Source organism: Orbicella franksi, chromosome 13 (genome assembly GCF_964199315.1).
Source record: "Orbicella franksi chromosome 13, jaOrbFran1.1, whole genome shotgun sequence".
In the NCBI taxonomy this organism is placed as follows: domain Eukaryota; kingdom Metazoa; phylum Cnidaria; class Anthozoa; order Scleractinia; family Merulinidae; genus Orbicella; species Orbicella franksi.
Window position 1 is genome coordinate 18,992,275 of NC_138157.1, and position 21,671 is coordinate 19,013,945.

Below are 21,671 nucleotides of genomic sequence, written 5' to 3' on the forward strand. Positions count from 1 at the left end.
GAAATACGTCTGCGTTCGCAGGCTAATGCCGTGTTTAGACTTGAACGGTTTACCGAGGTAGCAGAGTTTACTTACCTAGGTAAACATTTTCCGTGTGTAAACGCCAACTGATACTTTGGTAAATGCCGCAGAAGACAAAAGAAATTTAACCGAGGTAAAAGTTGTAATTACCCTGTGATCAGGCATGATTACAGTTGGTAACCAAGGTCAAGATGACCGATATATCCGCTTGTGGGGGCGTAATATTTCACTTCCCGCGGTGAGCAGATTGCGCTATTGTCGACAAAGCGTTTCTATTCCAGTTTTCACCAGGCGATCATGGCAGATAACGTGGAAAGATTGGATCGATCTTCTTACAGCGAACAATCCGTCACGTAAAAGAGAGCACTATTTTTCATTCTTAGTATTATTAACAACCTTCTCTAGACAAACTTCGATCCCATGTTGTGTAATTATTGTCGATATATTTTGCCACCAGGGAGGATGCTGCATATACAACGTATCCATGCATACTCTGAGTATGATCAAGCGGCTGAATTTTCACCATAATATTATGGAATGAGGTCCTCGCCTATGAAAATGATGGCACCTCAATTTGCTCCTGTTCCACTGCGGTGGGATCCTCGTCCAAGTTCGATTTCATGACGTTGATAATGCAGCGCGCGCGAATGTTGAAAGATCAACTTGAGTTATTTGAGCCGGTATAAACACTGGACGAATGTACCAAGGTTAAGTAACTTGACCTTAGTAACTGTTTACCTTGGTAAAAGCTCAAATGTAAACACGGCATAAGAATACACCGGTTCCGCCCCTGGTTTAGTCTCCTCCGCAGCCGTTTTTTGGGATGTCACGCAACGCTCCCCCCAAAGAAACGGCTGCTCACATCCGAAGAACATTCCTTTCACGAAATTAACCAATCACCGCTTCCGTTACATTTTCAAGAACGTTTTCGCGCCAAATTCGCCCTTTGAAACTTGTCCAATCAGGGAATGTTTTTTATCGTTGTATCCCGTCGTGGGAGATGTCACAAATAAACATACAGATTTCCGGCTTTTGTTTAGGGACGCCGAAAAATACCGGCGACGCTTGAACGAGACTTCAAAGTTCAAGTTAATTATTAGAAGCTTTCAACTCAAAAAATTACTGTCGAGAAGGAAGATATCTATTTTAACTTAATAAAGGAACCAGGAAATCAAGTAGCTTCGCTCGATTTGTTGACATCGAGTTCTGAATGCCGCTCTTTCCGGCCTGATTACAATCTGTAGGAAGCGTTTGGCCCTTGATTGACGCTTACAATTTGACATTTCGAGAAAATATATATCGTCTCATTTATAGCTGAACATAGCGATGAGCACATGAAGCACTTGTACTTAGGACTTTCATTTACAATTTTTTTCGTCCGTCATGATCGTAACCTGCGAACACCGCCTACTTTTGGCGACGTGCGGCGTGAAACAAAAGCCAGAAATTCCTCGCGTGTTCGCACCGTAGACCTTCCGCGCGAAAGCTTACGTCATTCACACTTTGCTATTATGTGATTGGTCTGTTCAACGGAGCGCAAACAAACCACAAACACAAAAGGAAAAGAATGTGGTTCGGATGTGAGCAGCCGTTTCTTTGGGGGGAGCGTTGCGTGACATCCCAAAAAACGCCTGCGGAGGAGACTACCCCTGGTTGGGCTGTGAGTTAGCTTATATTCGGAGGTATTTCTGTTAGCAGACTACCCTGGTACCAGAGGTTTTTCTACTCGAGTTCAGTCGCCGCTTCGCGGCTCTCTCGCGGCCCTCTCATGCGAAGAAAAATCAAGAAAAACCTCTGGGACCAGGATATTGGCAGACGGATGTCGATACCAGAGGGGTTGAGGGTTTATAGCAGTGCGAGGGCAACCAAACTTCATTTCTCTTAGGGACCGCGAAACGTTCTTTGGGACGTAATGACGCACTTTAAACCACGAGAAAGGTAAGTACCTTGACATTTTTGTGCTTTAAACTGACGTCACTAGTGGTTTCGCTTTCATTGCCAATTCCTTTCTGCGTGTTTAGGGTTAGTTTACGATCAGGAACAAAACAACCAAACAGGCAACACAAACCGGAAAAGAACTTTGTGACTTGCTTAAATGCTTTTCTCGCGATTGGCAATCGTTGCATGATTTCGATTCGGGTTCTAGTTGGTCAGTTGGGTCAATGGTTGATTTACATGTATTGTGATTGGCCTGTTATGATAGCTTTTGTTTCAGTTTCCTCCAATCAAGAAATCGTGCAAATGCAGACGGATTTCTGCCTGCTAACGCTCTCCGTGCCTGGGGGTACTCCCTTATATGGGCTATATAGGTATGTGCCTCGGGATAGGGTAGGGTTTTTGAGGTTCTCTATCCTTAAATAGGTTATCATATTTGTCCCTGTTTGCATTGTGTTCCCGGTCTGATTCTTAGACAGGGTACCTAAATTGTATCAGCTAAAATTGCAGTGAAGAAATGACCAGCTAAATGGAAAACATATGATCTACTAAAACTGAACTATTCGTAACCTTCCAATGTTACAGAAATGAAATAAAGTTGAACCATTCATGCTTTTCTTAGTTTTTGTTTTTCCTATGAATAGGGTTTCATATTTCGGCTGTGGGTCTTAAATAGGTTACCGATTTTCTTTTGCTTCATCCTTAAAACAGGGTCAGGGTTTTAGACCCTTTGCGGCACACACCTCTCCAAAATTTACGGAAGTGCCCCCACCCGGGGCTTCGGAGTTACTGTAAATCTGTATAAACTTACTTAACTGATATGGGGATCATTGAATCAAGACCACCTACGATAAAATCTATCTCTTTATTTGACCGGCTTCAATACAACAAACCAACAAAAACGTTAAGGCAAAATGATGAAAAACAGTGGAAAAAGAAAGAATAAACTACGAAATAGATTAAACAAAATTCTAATGAATGTTAAGAATCTTGATTGAAATAGATTGGAACTTTTGCTATGTGCTAAAAAAGAAAATAAAGGCATAAAATGAGAGATTGATTCCATTTTAAATGTAACAAGAAAAGGTAAAACATACAGAAACTCAGACTCTTAGTAAATCAGAACATTCTCAGAGGAAAATACATTGACATAGAAAAATCAAACGAGCGGAGATGGGAGATATTGAAAACTCGCCCTCATTTTTTTGTATTATTCCGCTATTTTCGTCCTACCCTAAAAATATATATAAACTAAATGAAAAAACAACAACAACAAACACAAAACATTGTATCAATCTGGCAACAAATTAAGAAATAGATTCTATTTTGCCGTGCGTCTGTTCAGTAATTGATCACAGATGACTTCAAGAAGCGGAAAAACATAAAAAAAAGTGGCACGAGAGTTCTTAGGCGAGTTAGTGTGCCACTTTTTGGTTGTTACTACATTTTGACGTCATCTGTAATCTATTACTGAACAGACGCACGGTAACATGGAATCTACTTGTTTTACATAATAAAGAAGCAAAACAAATAATTTGCAACGTCATCTATGCGTCTGTCCTCCAATAGATCAACAGTAGGGACCAATCAAAGTGCGAGAAAAATTCCACATATTATATAAGGACATAAATTCGTCATATTATATAAGGAATATAACCTTAATCCTATCGCACATAAAGCTGCCTAAACTAGCGGGTAGCTGGCGCTTGTAGCGATTCCACACTGGTTGTTTTTGTTCCTAGTCATCATGACGTAACCTTCCATTCCCCAGCCAGTCCCCCAGGAGTTCTTTACCAGCCAGTAGTCCTGGCCTTTGTAGGTTCCATACCCAACAGCGAGCACGTCATGATTCAAAAATGTACTACTACAGGCACTGAAATGAGAAATTAAATGATAAGGCTTCCACATGATGGCGGTTTGCCTGACAGCGAATGTAGTTCGTATTGTGAAGCACGTCATGTAACATCTGCACAGGAGCTAGGGGGATAATTTAAGAAAGACATGTTCCATGTAACATACTGAAAGTTTAAAGTTAAAATTCTTGCTCTATAGGTTTTATTTCAAGGCAAATACGGCAAGGAAACGCAAACGAAAATGTTGCTCGCATGAGCAAAATGCCACTAGGGTGTCATGTACAGCCTCAGAAGTAAGAAACACCAGACTAGAATAACTTACTCCAGGCTTGTATCTGACTGACGTTGTTGTTGATGTTATTGATCATGATAATGATGATAATGACGACAATGATGGAACAGAGATTTATTGCCGTGTTAAAGAAAACATGTACTTACGGCTCGTTGTAGACTCCTTTGTGATAAAGATAGAATGACTCGTGCCATACATTAATCCCGACAGATATTGGGCCGACAGTGGCTACAGCAGACTGAAGGGCAGATTCGTTTCCGCTTTGGATATCCGTGTAACCTAATAAAAAAAGAACGCCAATAACTCTCGGCCTTTTAGAAAATCAAGTTCAAACTTCGGCAAGCTAAACGTTTTCAACCAAAACTTCGGTATCATCGGAAGTGTTTGGCAAAGATCGTCGGCTCACCCGTGACAGTGGCACCAACATCAGCTTTTAGGAAATGGCATCGCCCTTTTTCAGCTTTGTATGGGTAGCTGGCCTCAGTGTCAATACCGCCGTTGTCTTTAATGTACCTGGCAAATAAATAGCGTATTAACCCAAAGATTGTCATATAAATAATTATATCATACAGCATTAAATCTTTATATTTGTCATAATAAATATTTAAGATTTAGATCACAGTTTCAGATTTAGAAATTGGACACTCGCAGGCCTACTCTTGCAAGCTAATAAGAGAGGAAAAAAAGAACATTTATATGTGACTTTCAGGAGTTCATTAGTTACAGTCAACTCAAGGAGATTAAGTCAGATCGAGTAAAAATTACTCAAACGCTTTATCCACGTATCCACCCAAACAGCCAAAATTTCCATATTTTGTGGAGCAGTCGACCAGATTCTGTTCACTGAGGGAGACGAGTTTCCCTGTTTTCTTGAAGTGCTGTCCTTCCAGTGATCCGGTTGCGCTGAACGCCCAGCAAGAACCGCAACGGCCTGAAAAAATTGACAAAGAGTACAATCAGTGTTAAGGCAAAAATGCACAAAATCAAAAGAAGACGAAGGGGAGGAGGAAGAAGAAGAAGAAGAAGAAGAATGAGAAGGAGAAGAAGAAGGAGAAGAAAAAGAAGAAGAAGAAGAAGAAGAAGAAGGAGAAGGAAAAGAAGAAGAATAAGAAGAATGAGAAGGAGAAGAAGAAGAAGAAGAAGAAGAAGAAAAAGAAGGAGAAGGAAAAGAAGAACAATGAGAAGAATGAGAAGGAGAAGAAGAAGAAGAAGAAGAAGAAGGAGAAGGAAAAGAAGAAGAATGAGAAGAATGAGAAGGAGAAGAAGAAGAAGAAGAAGAAGGAAAAGAAGAAGAATAAGAAGAATGAGAAGGAGAAGAAGAAGAAGAAGAAGAAGGAGAAGGAAAAGAAGAAGAATAAGAAGAATGAGAAGGAGAAGAAGAAGAAGAAGAAGAATGAGAAGGAGAAGAAGAAGGAGAAGAAAAAGAAGAAGAAGAAGAAGAAGAAGGAGAAGGAAAAGAAGAAGAATAAGAAGAATGAGAAGGAGAAGAAGAAGAAGAAGAAGAAGAAGGAGAAGGAAAAGAAGAAGAATAAGAAGAATGAGAAGGAGAAGGAGAAGAAGAAGAAGAAGAAGAAGGAGAAGGAAAAGAAGAAGAATAAGAAGAATGAGAAGGAGAAGAAGAAGAAGAAGAAGAAGGAGAAGGAAAAGAAGAAGAATAAGAAGAATGAGAAGGAGAAGAAGAAGAAGAAGAAGAAGGAGAAGGAAAAGAAGAAGAATAAGAAGAATGAGAAGGAGAAGAAGAAGAAGAAGAAGAAGAAGGAGAAGGAAAAGAAGAAGAATAAGAAGAATGAGAAGGAGAAGAAGAAGAAGAAGAAGAAGGAGAAGGAAAAGAAGAAGAATAAGAAGAATGAGAAGGAGAAGAAGAAGAATAAGAAGAATGAGAAGGAGAAGAAGAAGAAGAAGAAGAAGAAGAAGGAAAAGAAGAAGAATGAGAAGAATGAGAAGGAGAAGAAGAAGAAGAAGAAGAAGAAGAAGAAGGAAAAGAAGAAGAATAAGAAGAATGAGAAGGAGAAGAAGAAGAAGAAGAAGAAGGAGAAGGAAAAGAAGAAGAATAAGAAGAAGAAGAAGGAGAAGGAAAAGAAGAAGAATAAGAAGAATGAGAAGGAGAAGAAGAAGAAGAAGAAGAATGAGAAGGAGAAGGAAAAGAAGAAGAATGAGAAGAATGAGAAGGAGAAGAAGAAGAAGAAGAAGGAGAAGGAAAAGAAGAAGAATAAGAAGAATGAGAAGGAGAAGAAGAAGAATAAGAAGAAGAAGAAGGAGAAGGAAAAGAAGAAGAATGAGAAGAATGAGAAGAAGAAGAAGAAGAAGAAGAAGGAGAAGGAAAAGAAGAAGAATAAGAAGAATGAGAAGGAGAAGAAGAAGAAGAAGAAGGAGAAGGAAAAGAAGAAGAATAAGAAGAATGAGAAGGAGAAGAAGAAGAATAAGAAGAATGAGAAGGAGAAGAAGAAGAAGAAGAAGAAGGAGAAGGAAAAGAAGAAGAATGAGAAGAATGAGAAGGAGAAGAAGAAGAAGAAGAAGAAGAAGAAGGAAAAGAAGAAGAATAAGAAGAATGAGAAGGAGAAGAAGAAGAAGAAGAAGAAGGAGAAGGAAAAGAAGAAGAATAAGAAGAATGAGAAGGAGAAGAAGAAGAAGAAGAAGAATGAGAAGGAGAAGAAGAAGAAGAAGAAGAAGGAGAAGGAAAAGAAGAAGAATGAGAAGAATGAGAAGAAGAAGAAGAAGAAGAAGGAGAAGGAAAAGAAGAAGAATAAGAAGAATGAGAAGGAGAAGAAGAAGAAGAAGGAGAAGAAAAAGAAGAGGACGAAGAAGAAGAAGAGGACGAAGAAGGAGATGATGATGATGATGATGATGATGAATATTATGGTAATGATGATGGAGGAGGAAAGGAGGACAGAAACGTACCCTGATTCTTCACAGGAGTTACGTATCCCTTGGTTCTCCAGTCAACAGTATCAGGTAAAGTTACTCCACTGGGAGAAAGGAAAGACGAGCCATGTTGTTTTGTTCTGTCAGAAAAGTGAGAACGAAGTCCCAGGAAGAAGAAACGATATTCATCGACTGTCAGGTCACCGAACTGGTTCATGGCCAGGGTGTACGAGTGTCCTTCGGAGTTGTGTTGTTGAATTCTCTAGAAATACAACAGATATAGGACAATTACGAAAAGATACTGAGAAAAATTGTTCGCGATAAACATTTCAGCAGTCCAAAACTTCCTTCATCGCGGACCTCTGTGCTTCATTTTCGTTTTCTAAACCAAGTGATAATAGCTATGAATGCCGGACCAAAAATAAAACTAGTAAAAATAATTCAGTATCAATGCCAGTGAAACTGGCTACGTAACAACTTTATTTCTCCCATGACGTCAAGAAAAAATGTGCTTTCTGATGGTGATATGCAAAAATTAGTTAGAGTGAATAAGGCAGTGTCCGTCACTGCTCTGTCTTCACGTTGCATTGGTATCGCACTTCGCGCTGTTAGTTGTTTCGAGACTTTGAAACGTAAATTGAAACATATTCCAAGTCTTTGGAAACTTGAACGTCAATATCAACGAGACTGAGAAAAGATCTTTGAACACTCGCCTCTAAAAACAGGGAATAGTGATTCACCAGCAGAAAAATCGTGTGAGATTTGAACTAATCCGTCTATCGGCGATCTTTGCGTTGTAACAGAAGTGGTACACTACAAATATGCTAACAAAGTTACTACCAGAGTTCGAGATGAACTGCAAATGTATGTTCTTATCAAGGAAAAAAACAACTTACATCACAGCTTAAAATCCAAAGTTAACTCTTGCATGATGAAAATTTATTGGCATCATTTTTAAAACGTTTACATACCCTCAAGTTATCTCTCCAAATCGCATAACGAGCCTCGTCTTCGGTATCAGTCTCGTATTTCTTGTCATGAAATGTTTTCCAAGCCTGCCACTCTTGCTTGTATTCATCAAACTTCAGAACAGCGCAGCTTGCAACGGATAAGCAAAGCACAAATGCGACAACTCCCTTCATTTTGACGGCGCGTAACTTCTTTCCTATCCTGCGTCAAAACTGAAAATGCTGCTAACTCCGGATGCTGCCAATTTATTACACCGTGAAGAAAAAAGTCACCAGATCGAAATAACCATTAGAAAATAGCCCAAAGAAGATACGCGCGCTGATTGATTTGAAATCGTGTCTCTATAACTCGACGGAAACACAGAACTAGGACGAGCTGCTGACGGAATGATGGCGCGAGCAAAGAGAATTTACATTTTGATGATCAAAGTAAACAAGTTGTTTTTTCTTTTTTTCGAAACTCGATGGTCCACAGTGCAAGGTCACAGTCCACAGGATATTATCCGAGCCAGAAATAGGCTTTTGCTTTGATGCTATCTTTAGCTTTTCATAGTCTTCTTGGCAGCCGTTACGACCCAAATAACGGCTGCCAAAGAGACTAGCTTGTCATGCATTCCTCTAAAACAAAGTGTGGGAAAAAGGCTATAAAAGCGGTCCCTTGGAAATACAGTTTTAGCGCGGATGCAGGGTGTAGCTTCCTTAGCAAAACCACAAAAACCGTAAAATGCATCGGACAGAAACCGAAAACCAAAGACTGAATTGGAGAAAACCCGCAAACCGCACAAGAAACCAAAACCAGAAAACTGCGGTTTTTAAGTGCGAAGACGAAAAACCCAACTAAAAATTAGCCAAATCCGAAAAATCGAAAATCCCACAGAAGCTATATTTCGGTAAGAGCTATACCATCATCAGAGTAGAATATGCGCACAAGGTAGCTCTTTAATATGGTGTTAATAACAATGAAGAAACGAAACAAAAAGTAATACTCGTGGAAAAAGGCAAAATTCTCTGCTGGATTCGAGTCCTTTGTTGAGGGAAGGTGTAACGCGTTGATGAAATATGCCTCTTTGTATGGGAGACGATTCCAATTGCTGTCGCAGTCTAATACTGTGGTGGTGTTTCTGACTAATTGTGTAAAATATTCTTTGTCACAAGATTCCTTCTTTATTCAAATCTTTGCCTGGCAGGAAAGCTGGATTCAGCACAAGGTTCTTCAGCATCCCCATTTTTCAACAGTGTTAATGAATGAAAGTGAAGTATGATCATCGCAGTAAATTTTCCAATTTAAGCAACTGGAAAGAAGAAGTCTGAAAAAAATCAGGGCTTCCAAGGGACTCGAACCCGTGACCTCCGCGATACCGGTGCGATGCTCTACCAACTGAGCTATGAAGCCACACATCGGGAGCGAGGTCAATTAATTGAGTTCATATCTTCCCGCGAGCGAAATGATGTGAAGTATATATGAAATAATTCATATTAGAACTGCGGTAATAGATGAAATAATATGAATTATTTCATATATACTTCAGTGTTAATGAATATAAAGAAAACCGTCTTCGAAATGGCAGAGGTATCAGTTTTATTCTACGACTTGTGAAATCGTTAAGCCTGTGCAAACCTTGCGCATTAGTGCTATTCGGGTCTTTATTCGCCCTATACGCGCTATATAGTGCTCACGTTTTCTTTCTCCTTGCTAAAACAACGTCAGCACTAAACTATTAATTACCATAAGACCAATTAAAATGATAAGGGAAGTCCTTCTTAATGAATGAGTTGCCAGCAATCAAATCGAATACCCGTGTTTGCGCAAATAACTCTGGGATCGTCAGGGGGCAAACATTGCAAGTCGCTAGAAGAACTATCAAACAAGATAAATGCTCTGCAAGAATTCGATTCTAGGTTACACATCTGTGTCGAGAAAGGTTGTGTTAATGGGTACAAATGGGTAATGTTGATCACGATTGCTTGATTTCGTGATTTTGCATGTATATATTTCACTTAATGTATTTTAGTTCAGTAGTATACTCGACCCCCCAAGCTTTGTAGCTTTAAGTCTTATCGTGTCGAAATAAAAGTTTTTTGTTTTTATGTTTATTGAAGCTCGAGGTGTCAGTTTAGTGTGATAGGAAAGAGTGCTAGCACGTGTATTCAGGCTTTGGGTTCTTTCTTCTTGCTGAAGGAAGCAACGCCAACACGCGCTAGTGCTCACGTTTTCTTCCTCTTTGCTAAAACAACGTCAACACTAAACTATTAAGAGTGAATGCCTACAAAAATGGACCTAAATCGCCTATCAATGGCACAAGTCGAAAAATTGATTTCGCTTGTATTTTGTCCATAGATAGGTCCTAGTAAGAATAGAAACGGACCATAGTTAGTTTCTGCTAATACAGCTTTCTTTGGTAGAAATACGCCAAAAACGATTTCGACCCGATTGGGCTCAAAATCTACTTCCGGTTTTGCTGAATTTTCCGAATATTTGATTGCTTCGCGCTCCGCAGAACAGTTACTTGAGAATATTTCAATGGATTTTATATTCAGTTCAGGTCTTCGTAGTATGACTGAGCGAAAAATAAAATAAATCAAAGTTAGTTTTGAGCCCGAAAAGAGATCAAACTGACACGCAAAATTTCACAGTGTGTGACAAGAGAATTATTGCTTAAAAACATCGCCATGTTTTTCTATGGGCTATAACTTTAAATACCGTAAAAACACTTTCTACGGGTTAAATATACACCCACCTGTTAGGCTATCAAAAAACATCTCTGGGCAAATGGTTTCAAGTTGCCCGTCTTGGCCTGTGTTTCTCATAGATTTTGCCCAAAATCCGCCGTTGGAATATAAACAATTGCGTGACGCGGATAGCCAATCTCGAGTAAAATATTCGTTTCCAGCAATCCGATGAAAGCAATTTTTGAAACGTTGTGTGGATAAAAATAATGGAAAATGTTTTTTTTTTGTTTAAGTTAGTATAAATATATATGTTTTTTCATTTGCATTGCAACACCCACGACATCCCTGATAAAGAACGTTGCTACAGTACTCCGGGAAATGATTTTAACACTTGTTTATTTTATTGCTTTCACTGATAACTTACAATATAGTGGCAGTTTTAGAGATACACTTAACCAATCCTCTATGGTTTATGGCAATTGAATCATTGACTGACAAATAAAGTCAAGTGGAAATACCATAATTTCTATAAACTACTAACTGCGTGATGGCATCTCAGCTCTTCTAGCTGTGTAGAAAATTTGTACCTACACAATATGCTCAAACTCAGCTAGAAAACCTGGAATTTCTTGAATTGAATTAGCCCAGGAAGAAATTGCGTTTAAGTTTCGATCATACTGGGAAAAACTCCATCTTTTCTACTTTGGTTGTTTGATCAATTAACTGAAATTTGCAGATCATAACACTGGTAGACAAATAAGCATTACAGTGGTCGATCTAGGACTAGGTTTACACTAAAGGAGTTTTTTTTGGATTCGTAAAAGTTCCCGGATTCATCAATTTTAGAGTATTCGGATTAGTAGGGGTTTACAGTGAAAGGATATTCGGATTCTTAACCGTTTACACACGACGATAACTCCGGGCACATTCATGATGGAATGGTTAACAAGCAGTTTGTTGCCTCGACAACGAGAAACAAAATGCCTCCGAAAATAAGGCTAGGGGTAGGTTGAGACAGTCTGAAGTTTTCTTTCGACTCGCTGACCACGGTACTGTTGTCCATCATGTCAGGTCCCTCCAGGAAGTTATTCTGGTCTTTACTTAATATCTAGAACCGTCGAGGTTTTCGATCGTGCCATCGTCGTCATCTGCGCAGTATTATAAAAGTGATTATCTACACCTGAAACAGCACGAGGTAATCACCCAGCGACCGCCATCAAATGGCCATTAATGTGCCTACGACTCGACTACGTAGACGACTGGATCATGTAATCCGCCATTTTCGTTCCACCGCAAACTCAAAAGATCACAGGCGGAAAAATATGCGGATTCGAGAAAAAATTGTTTACACGACAAAACTCTCCAGATTCAAAAGTTTTCGGATTCAAAGTTCCCACTTTAAATTCCGGGGAGTTTTTTTTTCAGATTCGTCCACTTTTATGTAAACGGCAAAATCAATCCGGCACTGAAACGTTGCGAATTCATCACGAATCCGGAAAAATTTCCTCTAGTGTAAACCTACAATCCTGGCCATAAATTGTTGGGACACCTCCCCCTTTTGCGCGCTAAAACCCTCGATTTCAACTACGTCCTTAAAGTTTTAGAACAAAAGATGAATAGAAGCAAGTACAATCGACCCCCCTCCCCCTAGCAATGTTGCATGAAAGCGAAGCTATTCTAAAGACTAGATCGGATGTGGGAAAAAAGGAAAAGGGACAATAGAAAGTGGTTAGACAGTTGTGTTGGAACCAAACGCGATTGCTGAAAAATCGCTATTATTGGAATAAGACGTGAATATCTATCTTCTCGTCTCTTTAGTTCGAGAATACTGTTCTAGGAGGCGAACAATTCTTCAAACGTGGCTATTCTGAAGCTATTGTCAAGGATTTTTTTTCTTCAAGATTTTTATCAACATTGACAGGGGGAGGGGGGTAGGCGGGCTTGCGCGGTTTTGGTCTTAAGAGAGGCTGCCTGTGAAGTCATCTGCCGTAACTGTCCCAACACTTTTGACCAGGATTGTAGTCTTAAATGAACAGCGAACAGCCATCTTGTTTTGTTCGCGGAAGTCGGTCACGGAAGAGCGAATTTCAATGAAATATATATATAATTTGATTAAGCAATTAGCCAAAAATAGGTTGGCCGCCAAAACAGTTTAGGGTTTAGCTTAACTCTAACCTTAAGTTTTAAGACTGAAGAAAAAAAGAAAAAAAGCATTGAGCATTTCAGTTGTTTGAAACAGAAACATTCGCGCACAATGAACTATATGTATAATACGTGCGTAACCTGGAAAGCAATCCGTCCAGCACAGTAATTGTTCAAATTAACAGCTTACCGAGACACTCGCAATGTCGATGCCTCTTATTTATGATTTAAACTTTTAGGATTTGTTTACTTTACTTTTTCCAACTTTTTAGAAGGAGAAAAGGCACTAAATGTGTTGGTACAAATAAAAAGGTTTAACCGAAAATCGATCCGTCGAAATCAATCAACAAATGCAAATTTAATCACTGTAGCGTTCCTTCAGATCACGTAAGGCTACAACACAAACCAACAATATCAACTTGTCGTTACGCTTAACAAATGAACTTAGAACGATTTTCTTTCTAGAACTCGCTCTTGTAATTAAAATGATCAAAGAAAGAACGACAGCTTAAAACGACATAGCAGTAACACCCGAACTCCAAGTAAATTGCTTTTAATTGACGTTTTTAATTAACGAAATTTCCAAAGCGATGACTTTCAAAATATTAAAGGTAAAAGTGGTCCATTATGTGTTTCTTTTTTCACCCAAATGTTCTAAGATAGCCATCTGCGGTTTGTTGGAAACGAATAATGTATTCACGGTGACCGCCCGCGTCACGCAATTGTTTACATTCTCACGGCGGTTCAGGGAAAAATCTATGAGAAGCACAGGCCAAGGCGGGCGACTTAAAACCATTTGCCCAGAGATATTTTTTGATTTTCAAACAGGTGGGTGTACAGTTAGCCCGTAGAAAGTGTTTTTATGGCATTTAAAGTTATAGCCCATAGAAAAATATGGCGATTTTTTAGTGCTATAATTCGTTTGCAACACATCGTAATATTTTGCGTTTCTGTTCGATCTCGTTTCGGGCTCAAAAGAAACCTCGATTCATTTTATTTTTCGCTCAGTCATACCATGAAGACCTGAGCTGAATGTAAAGACCATTGAAAGATTCTTAAGTAGCTGCTGTGCGACGCGCAAAGCAATCAAATTTTCAGAAAATTTAGCATAACAGGAAGTAGATTTTGAGCTCAATCGGGGCAAAATCGTTTTTCGCAAATTTCTCCCCAAAAAAGCTGCATTAGCAGAAACTAACTATGGTCCGTTTGTTTACTAGCTAGGGCCAATCTATGGGCAAAAAATGAGCAAAATCGATTTTTCGACTTGTGCCGTTGTTTGGTCCATAGTTATGGGCACTGGCTCTTAATACCCATAAGACCAATCAGCATGGTAAGGGAAGTCCTTCTTAATGAATGAGTTGTCAGTAGGATTGGACAACCGCAAAGAACTTTGGGATCGTCAGAGGGCAAACATTACACTCGCAAGTCGTTAAAAGGAAATGTCTGACGATAAGTTGTTTCGACTTACGAAAAGACAATTTTGGAGAGATTATCGCTTTTTCGCCGTTGTTTTGTCGCAAATGTTCATTGGCCATGAATTTGTTGCTAAGGAAGGTTTCTAACCGTCATATATTGAAAACCAGACCTCCTAAGGATAAGCTTTTTGCACAGGTTTGTTCCATTGAAGACTTCTGGAAAAGTTTCAAATCACGGCCATATTTGACCAGCCACGTGACCAGGAGAGAAAAAACTTTAAAATTAAAAAGGCATCTAAATCCCAAAGTTTGAATCAGTGTCATTAGATTACGAACATCCACGTGCTTAATGCCACTTATGGGTTTTATGAAACTCGCATTATCATAAAAGTTATGAGGTAATAAACAACATATTGACAGACCTTGTACAGTAGCTTTGCTCTTTTACGTATAAACAATAACTCCCCACGTACGATTATAAAGAAGGCCAATTTATTTCTGATTCATAAGAAAAATCGGAGCTACTTCCCTTTCCTTCCGAATTTTAGGGATTTAAAATTCTAACGCTCGGTTTTGGACTAGCACTAGTTACGCACGCGAAATCATATCTTTCTTCATTTAGTACTACAAAACACTCCAAAATAGCTTTGCTCTAAATATCGCCTTCAGCAGCTATCCTTCTAAATATGTAGTTAAGAAGGACCCCTCTTGATTGCAGTGGCTATATGCCCTTTAAATGGTTGTCAGAGCTCGGTATTTTTAAATTTTGCAAAATCCCTCATTCATATCACATGGTCATTTGTTTACTTTAGAATACAAGTAAAAATACATTTTTTCTTTAAATGATACCTAAAATTCTTTTCTCAAGTGCATAGGGGCTAGGCACAGCATGTGATACTTTGACAGCCCGGTGTCAAGTTACAATCATAACTGACACAGCACTGAAATATACATTTTTGTAATGTGCAAGCAAGTAACGTTTCAGTGATATATAGTTTGTTAGGGTTTTGATGAAAATCACGGTTGTGACAACTGTGCAAAAAAAGGGGCATATTTCAGGTAGAACCCCTCCTTCCTCCTACTACTTGCCCTCTTTTCATGAAATAACTTTGAGAACCGTACCCCACAATGTTTTTGCAATGATTATAAGTGCGAAATGATCATATTGTGACCAATAATCAGGCGTTGTGGCGTCACTTATGACGTCATGTACTGATAATTCAAGCACTAGAACAAATGGACATTTTGTTTGTAGTTCCGATACGTTTAAAATTTACATTTGAGACACATTGAAGGAATACAGACCACTTTGGAACCTTCCCCAAAAATCCAAGATGGCGGCAAAAGAAAGGTACGTGGGGCAAAATTTAAAATTCTATTTACAAAGTGAAAGCTACCATTCTTTCCTTGCTATCATACATTTTTATGATGCTTAATAGTCAAAGATTAAGATAAGGTATGTTTCGGCTGTTCCCCTCTAGTGAGCCATAAACCCAAATTTTCGGCTCTCAGCTGATGGACTAGATCACAGATGACTTCAAAATGTGATAAGAACAAAAAAGTGGCACACGAGCCGTTAGGCGAGTGTGTCACTGTTTTACCACATTCGACGTCTTCTGTGATCTATTACTGAACAGACGCACGGCAACATGGAATCTATCGATAACAAAAGAAACAAAAAATTGTTAATGACGTCATCTATGCGTCTGTCCTCCAATAGATCAAAAGTAGGAACCAATCAAAGTGCGAGAAAAATTCCACATATTATATAAGGAATATAACCATAATCTTATCGCACATAAAGGTGCCTAAACTAGCGGGTAGCTGGCGCTTGTAGCGATTCCACACTGGTTGTTTTTGTTCCTGGTCATCATGACGTAACCTTCCATTCCCCAGCCAGTCCCCCAGGAGTTCTTGACCAGCCAGTAGTCTTTACCTTGGTAGGTTCCATATCCAACAGCAAGCACACCATGATCCAGATGAGTGCTACTGCAGGCACTCAAATGATAAATGAAACGATAAGGCTTCGACGTGATTGCGATTTGCCTGACAGCGGTTGTAGCTCGTATTGTCATGCACTCCATTAACATCTGCACCGGAGGCCGGTGGATAATTTAAGAAGGGCATGTTCCATGAAACACATTGAAAGTTTAAAGTTCACATTCTCGCTCTATATTATTTCAAGGCAAATATGGCAAGGGAACGCAAACGAAAATGTTGCTGGCATAATTAGAATCCACTAGGGTGTCATGTACAGCCTCAGAAGTAAGAAACACCAGGCTAGAATAACTTACTCCAGCTCCCAGGCTTGTACCTTACTGACGTTGTTGCTGTTGATGATGATAATGATAATGATGATAATGACGATGATGATGGAACAAAGATTTATTGCTGTGTTAAAAAACAAGTACTTACGGCTCATTGTAGACTCCTTTGTGATAAAAATGAAATGATTGGTGACTGGCATCAATGGCGACAGATATTGGGCCGACAGTGGCTACAGCATACTGAAGGGCAGATTCGCTTCCACTTTGGATATCCGTGTAACCTAATCAAAAAAAATAACGCCAATAACTCTTAGCCTTTTAGTAAATCGAATCCAAACTTCGGCATGCTGAACGTTTTCAGCTAAGACTCGTGTAATTATCGAAAATGTTCGGCAAAGCTCGTCGACTCACCAGTAACAGTGGCACCAACATCAGCTTTTCGGAAATGGCATCGCTCTTGTTTAGCTTTGTATGGGTAGCTCTCCTCAGTGTCAATACCGCCGTTGTCCTTAATGTACCTGGCAAATAAATAGCGTATTAACCCAAAGACTCTCATATATATAATTATATCATACAGCATTAAATCTTTTGTCATGATAGATATTTCAGATTTAGATCACAGTTTCACGAACAAGCTTCTTTTCAATTTGAAATTTAAAATCCGAGATAAACGGAAAGGTTCATTTTTATAATTTCTGAAAAAGTTTTACACTTGTTTTATTTTTGTTTATAGGTGAAATTAGGCACTCGCAGGCCTACTCTTACAAAGTAATAAGAGAGGGAAATTTAGTGTTTCAGACCATCAGCAAAAACATATATATGTGACTTTCAGACTTTCAGGAGCTCATTAGTTACAGTCAACTCAAGAAAATTAAGGCCAGAGCCCACTTCTATTTCATCCTACTACATTTTGTTTCTTCGCTTACTCAAAGGTTTTATCTACGTATCCACCCTGACAGCCCAAATTTCCATATTTTGTGGAGCAGTCGACCAAATTCTGTTCACTGAGGGAGACAAGTTGTCCTGTTTTCTTGAAGTGCTGTCCTTCCAGTGATCCGGTAACACTGAACGCTCAGCAAGAACCGCAATGGCCTGGAAAAAGTGACAAAGAGTACAATCAGTGTTAAGGCGAAAACTTTACAAAATTGAAAGACGACGAAGGGGAGGAGGAAGAAAAAGACGAAGAAGAAGAAGAAGAAGAAGAAGAAGAGGAGGAGGAGGAGGAGGATGAATATTATGGTGATGATGATAATGATGGAGGAGAAAGAGGAAGAGGAGAACAAACACGTACCCTGATCCTTCACAGGAGTGACGTATCCCTTGGTTCTCCAGTCAACAGTATCAGGCAGACTTACTCCACTGGGAGGAAGAAAATGCGACCCTTGTTCTTTTGTTTCGTTGGAAAAGTGAGAACGAAGTCCCAGGAAAAAGAAACGATATTCATCGATTGTCAGATCACCGAACTGGTTCATAGCCAGGGTGTATGAGTGTCCTTCAGAGTTATGTTGTTGAATTTTCTAGAAATACATTAGACAGGGCGATTAAGTAGTCCAACAAAACTTCCTTCATCGCGGACCTCTGTGCTTCATTTTCGTTTTCTAAACCAAGTGATAATGGTTATGAATGCTTAAGTACCGAGAGTAAACTAGCAAAACTGAAAATTAAAGTATCAACTGGCTACGTAACGACTTTATTTATCCCATGATGTTTCGATCGTTTTCAACGTCACGCAATAAAAAAGTAAATCGAAAACCATCCAGTGGATAAAGTCAAGAAATTGTGATCTTATAGGAAATCAATAAAGAAGACACTTCTCCAAGCTTTAGGTCTCTGCGTTTTCCCAAACTGCAGTTATTTGTCGAAATGTTTCGCAGAAATTTATGGAAACGCCATGATGGTGCACCCCTGCGGTGCACCAATATGGCGGCCGGGAACCAGTGTAAACATCTGGAACTTACTTTGGTTACCTAGGCGACTGATTATCTGTACTGAACAAACAATCATTTACATGAGCACTTTTCCTAATGGTCTAACTTCTAAAAAGCTAAAAATCATGAAATAAGTATATATTTTTCGAGACGTGCGATCGTGGCTTTGTGTTACTCACCGCCACAAATCTGAAATTCAAAATACGCTGGTTTCCAAACGAAGCACACTATCGAGCTGTAAAATTTAAACAAATATAAATTTACCCCCCTTTTATGCCTGATGGGTATAAAAACTTTGGTGGCTCTTTAGTTTTCGATTTTAGAAAATAATGAAGTCACGTGAAAACGATCTATTGAAAAACAAGCCTTCTGATGGAAATATGCAAAAATTAGTTAGAGTGAATAAGACAGTGTTCGTCACTGCTCTGTCTTTACCTTGCTGCTGTATCGCACTTCACGCTTGCAATTGTTTCGAGATTTTAAGACGTAAATTTGAAACAAATTCGGAGACTTTCGAAACTTGAAAGGCAATATCAAAGACACTGAGAAAATTTCGCAGAAATTACTTAAATCTTTGAACACTCGCCTCTAAAAACAGGGAATAGTGATTCACCTGCAGATAAATCGTGTGAGATTTGTATCAATCCGTCTTTCGGCGATCTTTGTGTTGCAACCGAAGTGGTACACAACAAATATGTTAAGGAAGTTACTGCCCGAGTTCGAGGTGAACTGTACATGTTCTTATCAAGGAAATGAACGACTTTTACTTACATCACAGTTTATAATCTGAGAACTCTACCTTCAATACTTCTCGTTGAAACGCTCCTCAGTTTTGTTACTCCGTCGATAGCATTGTGTATTAGTTTGATGTGGTTTTATTATTAACACCAACGCTGGCAACAGAATAAGAACACACTCTTCCTTGAATCGACGTGACTATTTGATAATTAGATTAGTTGTTTGTCGGTAAAATGAAAATTTGCGTTTTGATTAAAACAAAATCGTTCCTCTTCAACTTTTCAGCAGATATTTAGCTTTTATTTTCCATTTATCTCCAGCAGTGAGTGAAAAAATACACATCTTTCTTATATTTTCGTGCAAACAAAGGTACTTTGTGGCACACATTGGCGAGAAAACAAAAGTATCAAGTTACAAACGTTGGCGTGAAAAGTGCAATTGTCACATTTGCTGCAATGACTTTCAAAATCGTCTTGACAAACGGTAATTGTAAGTTATTTTTGGGCCTTGAAAGAAAACACAAACATGAAACATACGTACTGCTAAGCTGATGTCTTATCAAGTTTTTGTCCGCTCATATTCCGTTCATATTAGTTGACTACCAAGGGAGAAACGGCATGGGTGGACCTATGTGACTACTGTATCAAAGTCGTAAATTATACTCTGCACTATCTGAGATTGTCTCACTAGTTAAAACGTTTTACATACCCTCAAGTTATCTCTCCAAATTGCATAACGAGCCTCTTCTTCGGTGTCTGTCTCGTATTTCTTGTCATGTAAAGTTTTCCAAGCCTGCCACTGTTCCTTGTATCCATCAAACTTCAGAAAAGCGCAGCTTGCAACGGATAAGCAAAGCACAAATGCGATAACACCTTTCATTTTGACGAAGAGTAACTTCTTTCCTACCCCACGTGCACCGAACCACGATAACCATTGAAAATGCTGATAACTCGGAATGCTGGTAGTTTATTAACACCGAGAAGTTACAAGTCACTAGATCGAAACAACCAATTCTCAGCTCGAACTTTAAGCGCGCTGGAGCCTCAGAATCTAAGCTCAAACCTATTGTGGAATGAGGAACAAAGATAACAATTTTAAACACGAAAATAAAATAAAATAAGATAAACCCATACTTCATTATTCAAATCGTTTCCCGACAGAAAGGCTGGATTCAGCGCAAGGCCCTTTAAGCATCCCAATAAATATTTCTCAATAATGAATGATGCAGAGGTACCACTTTTATTCCACGAGTTGTGAAATCGTTTAATTAAGGCTGTGCATTGGTATTCGGGTATTCTCTAGGAACGCACTAACGAACAAGATCAATATTTACCAAGATATTCGGTTCTAGCTACACGGCAGTTTCGAGAAAGGTTGTGTAAAAGCGTACGCTACAATGTGGTAAGGTGTTATGGGTTATTCTGTTCAAGATTGCTTGATTGAAGCTCAAGGTGTTAATTAATAGGAAAGAGTGCTAACACGTGTATTCAGACTTTGGGTTCTTTCTTCTTGCTGAAGGAAGCAACGTCAACACGCGCTAGTGCTCACATTTTCTCCTTCGTTCTTGCTAAAACAACGTCAACCCATAAGACCAATTAAAATGGCAGGGGGGGGGGGTCCTTCTTTATTGGCCGTGAATTTGTTGCTAAGGAAGGTTTCTAACCGTCATATTTTGAAAACCAGACCACCTAAGGATAAGTTTTTTGCACAGGTTTGTTCCACTGAAGACTCCTGCAAAAGTTTCAAATCACGGCCATATTTAACCAGTCAAGTAACCAGAATAGAAAGGCATCTAAATCCGAAAATGTAAATCAGCGTCAATAATTATGAACGTCCACGTGCTTCATGCTACGTAAGGGTCTTACGAAACTCGCATTATCTGATAAAAGTTTGGAGGTAATAAACACCACATTAACAGACTTTTACAGTAGCTTTCCTCTTTTAGGTATAAACAATATATAACCACTCTTTCCCTTTTCTTTCAAATTTTAGGGGTTTAATAAATTCTAACGCGCGGTTTGGGACTAGCACTATGGTTACGCACTCGAAATCATATCTTTTTTGATTTAGCACTACAAAACTCTCCAAAATAGCTTTCCTCTAAATATTGCCTTTAGCAGCAATCCCTTAGCAACTGCTCTAAATATGTAGTTAAGAAGGACCCCGCTTAATAGCAGTGGCTATATGCCCTACAGCAAAAGCCCATTACCCTGCCAACAGTGGGAAATTTTCACAGCTTTTCACGGCAGGTGTTACTGAAACCTCTTGAGAGTATTCTGTGTTTGTTTGGAAATGCCAAACGTTTCGAAAAGTCAGTTTTGTTTTCAAGTTGACCAATTTTCCGACGGTTTCATATTTTTGACGGTATGAATAAATAAATATGTTGTTTTCGAAATGAATTTTCGCTATTTAAAGAAACATTGTTCTGTCCTTGGGTGACAAGCATTAGGGCCTCACATGATCCGCATCGTGGTGCATCTGGTGTAGAGAACGTCACACCGCAATGAACATGCTAGCCTCTACACAGAACATTCCCAAGCTAAGCTAACGCACGATAATGGCAAAATACCGGTTGAACGG

At 39.1% G+C, this 21,671-nt stretch overlaps 1 protein-coding gene and 1 pseudogene across 2 annotated transcripts; both read right to left on the minus strand.

Annotated features, from left to right (window-relative positions):
* Positions 1-1,673: 1,673 nt before the first annotated feature.
* On the minus strand, positions 1,674-9,390 carry LOC145466583 (cathepsin L-like). The gene is made up of 6 exons (XM_081450299.1): positions 7,935-9,390; positions 7,000-7,225; positions 4,867-5,032; positions 4,508-4,614; positions 4,248-4,380; positions 1,674-3,829 (listed from the first exon to the last, which is right to left on the minus strand). The coding sequence occupies exons 1-6, from the start codon at positions 8,103-8,105 to the stop codon at positions 3,640-3,642; spliced, it is 993 nt and encodes a 330-aa protein (XP_081306425.1). The 5' UTR covers positions 8,106-9,390; the 3' UTR covers positions 1,674-3,639.
* A 7,179-nt stretch (positions 9,391-16,569) lies between these two features.
* Positions 16,570-21,455, minus strand: LOC145466585 (cathepsin L1-like; annotated as a pseudogene). The gene is made up of 5 exons (XR_014041942.1): positions 19,800-21,455; positions 17,717-17,942; positions 17,352-17,517; positions 16,837-16,943; positions 16,570-16,706 (listed from the first exon to the last, which is right to left on the minus strand). The product of XR_014041942.1 is annotated as a cathepsin L1-like (transcript).
* Positions 21,456-21,671: the final 216 nt, after the last annotated feature.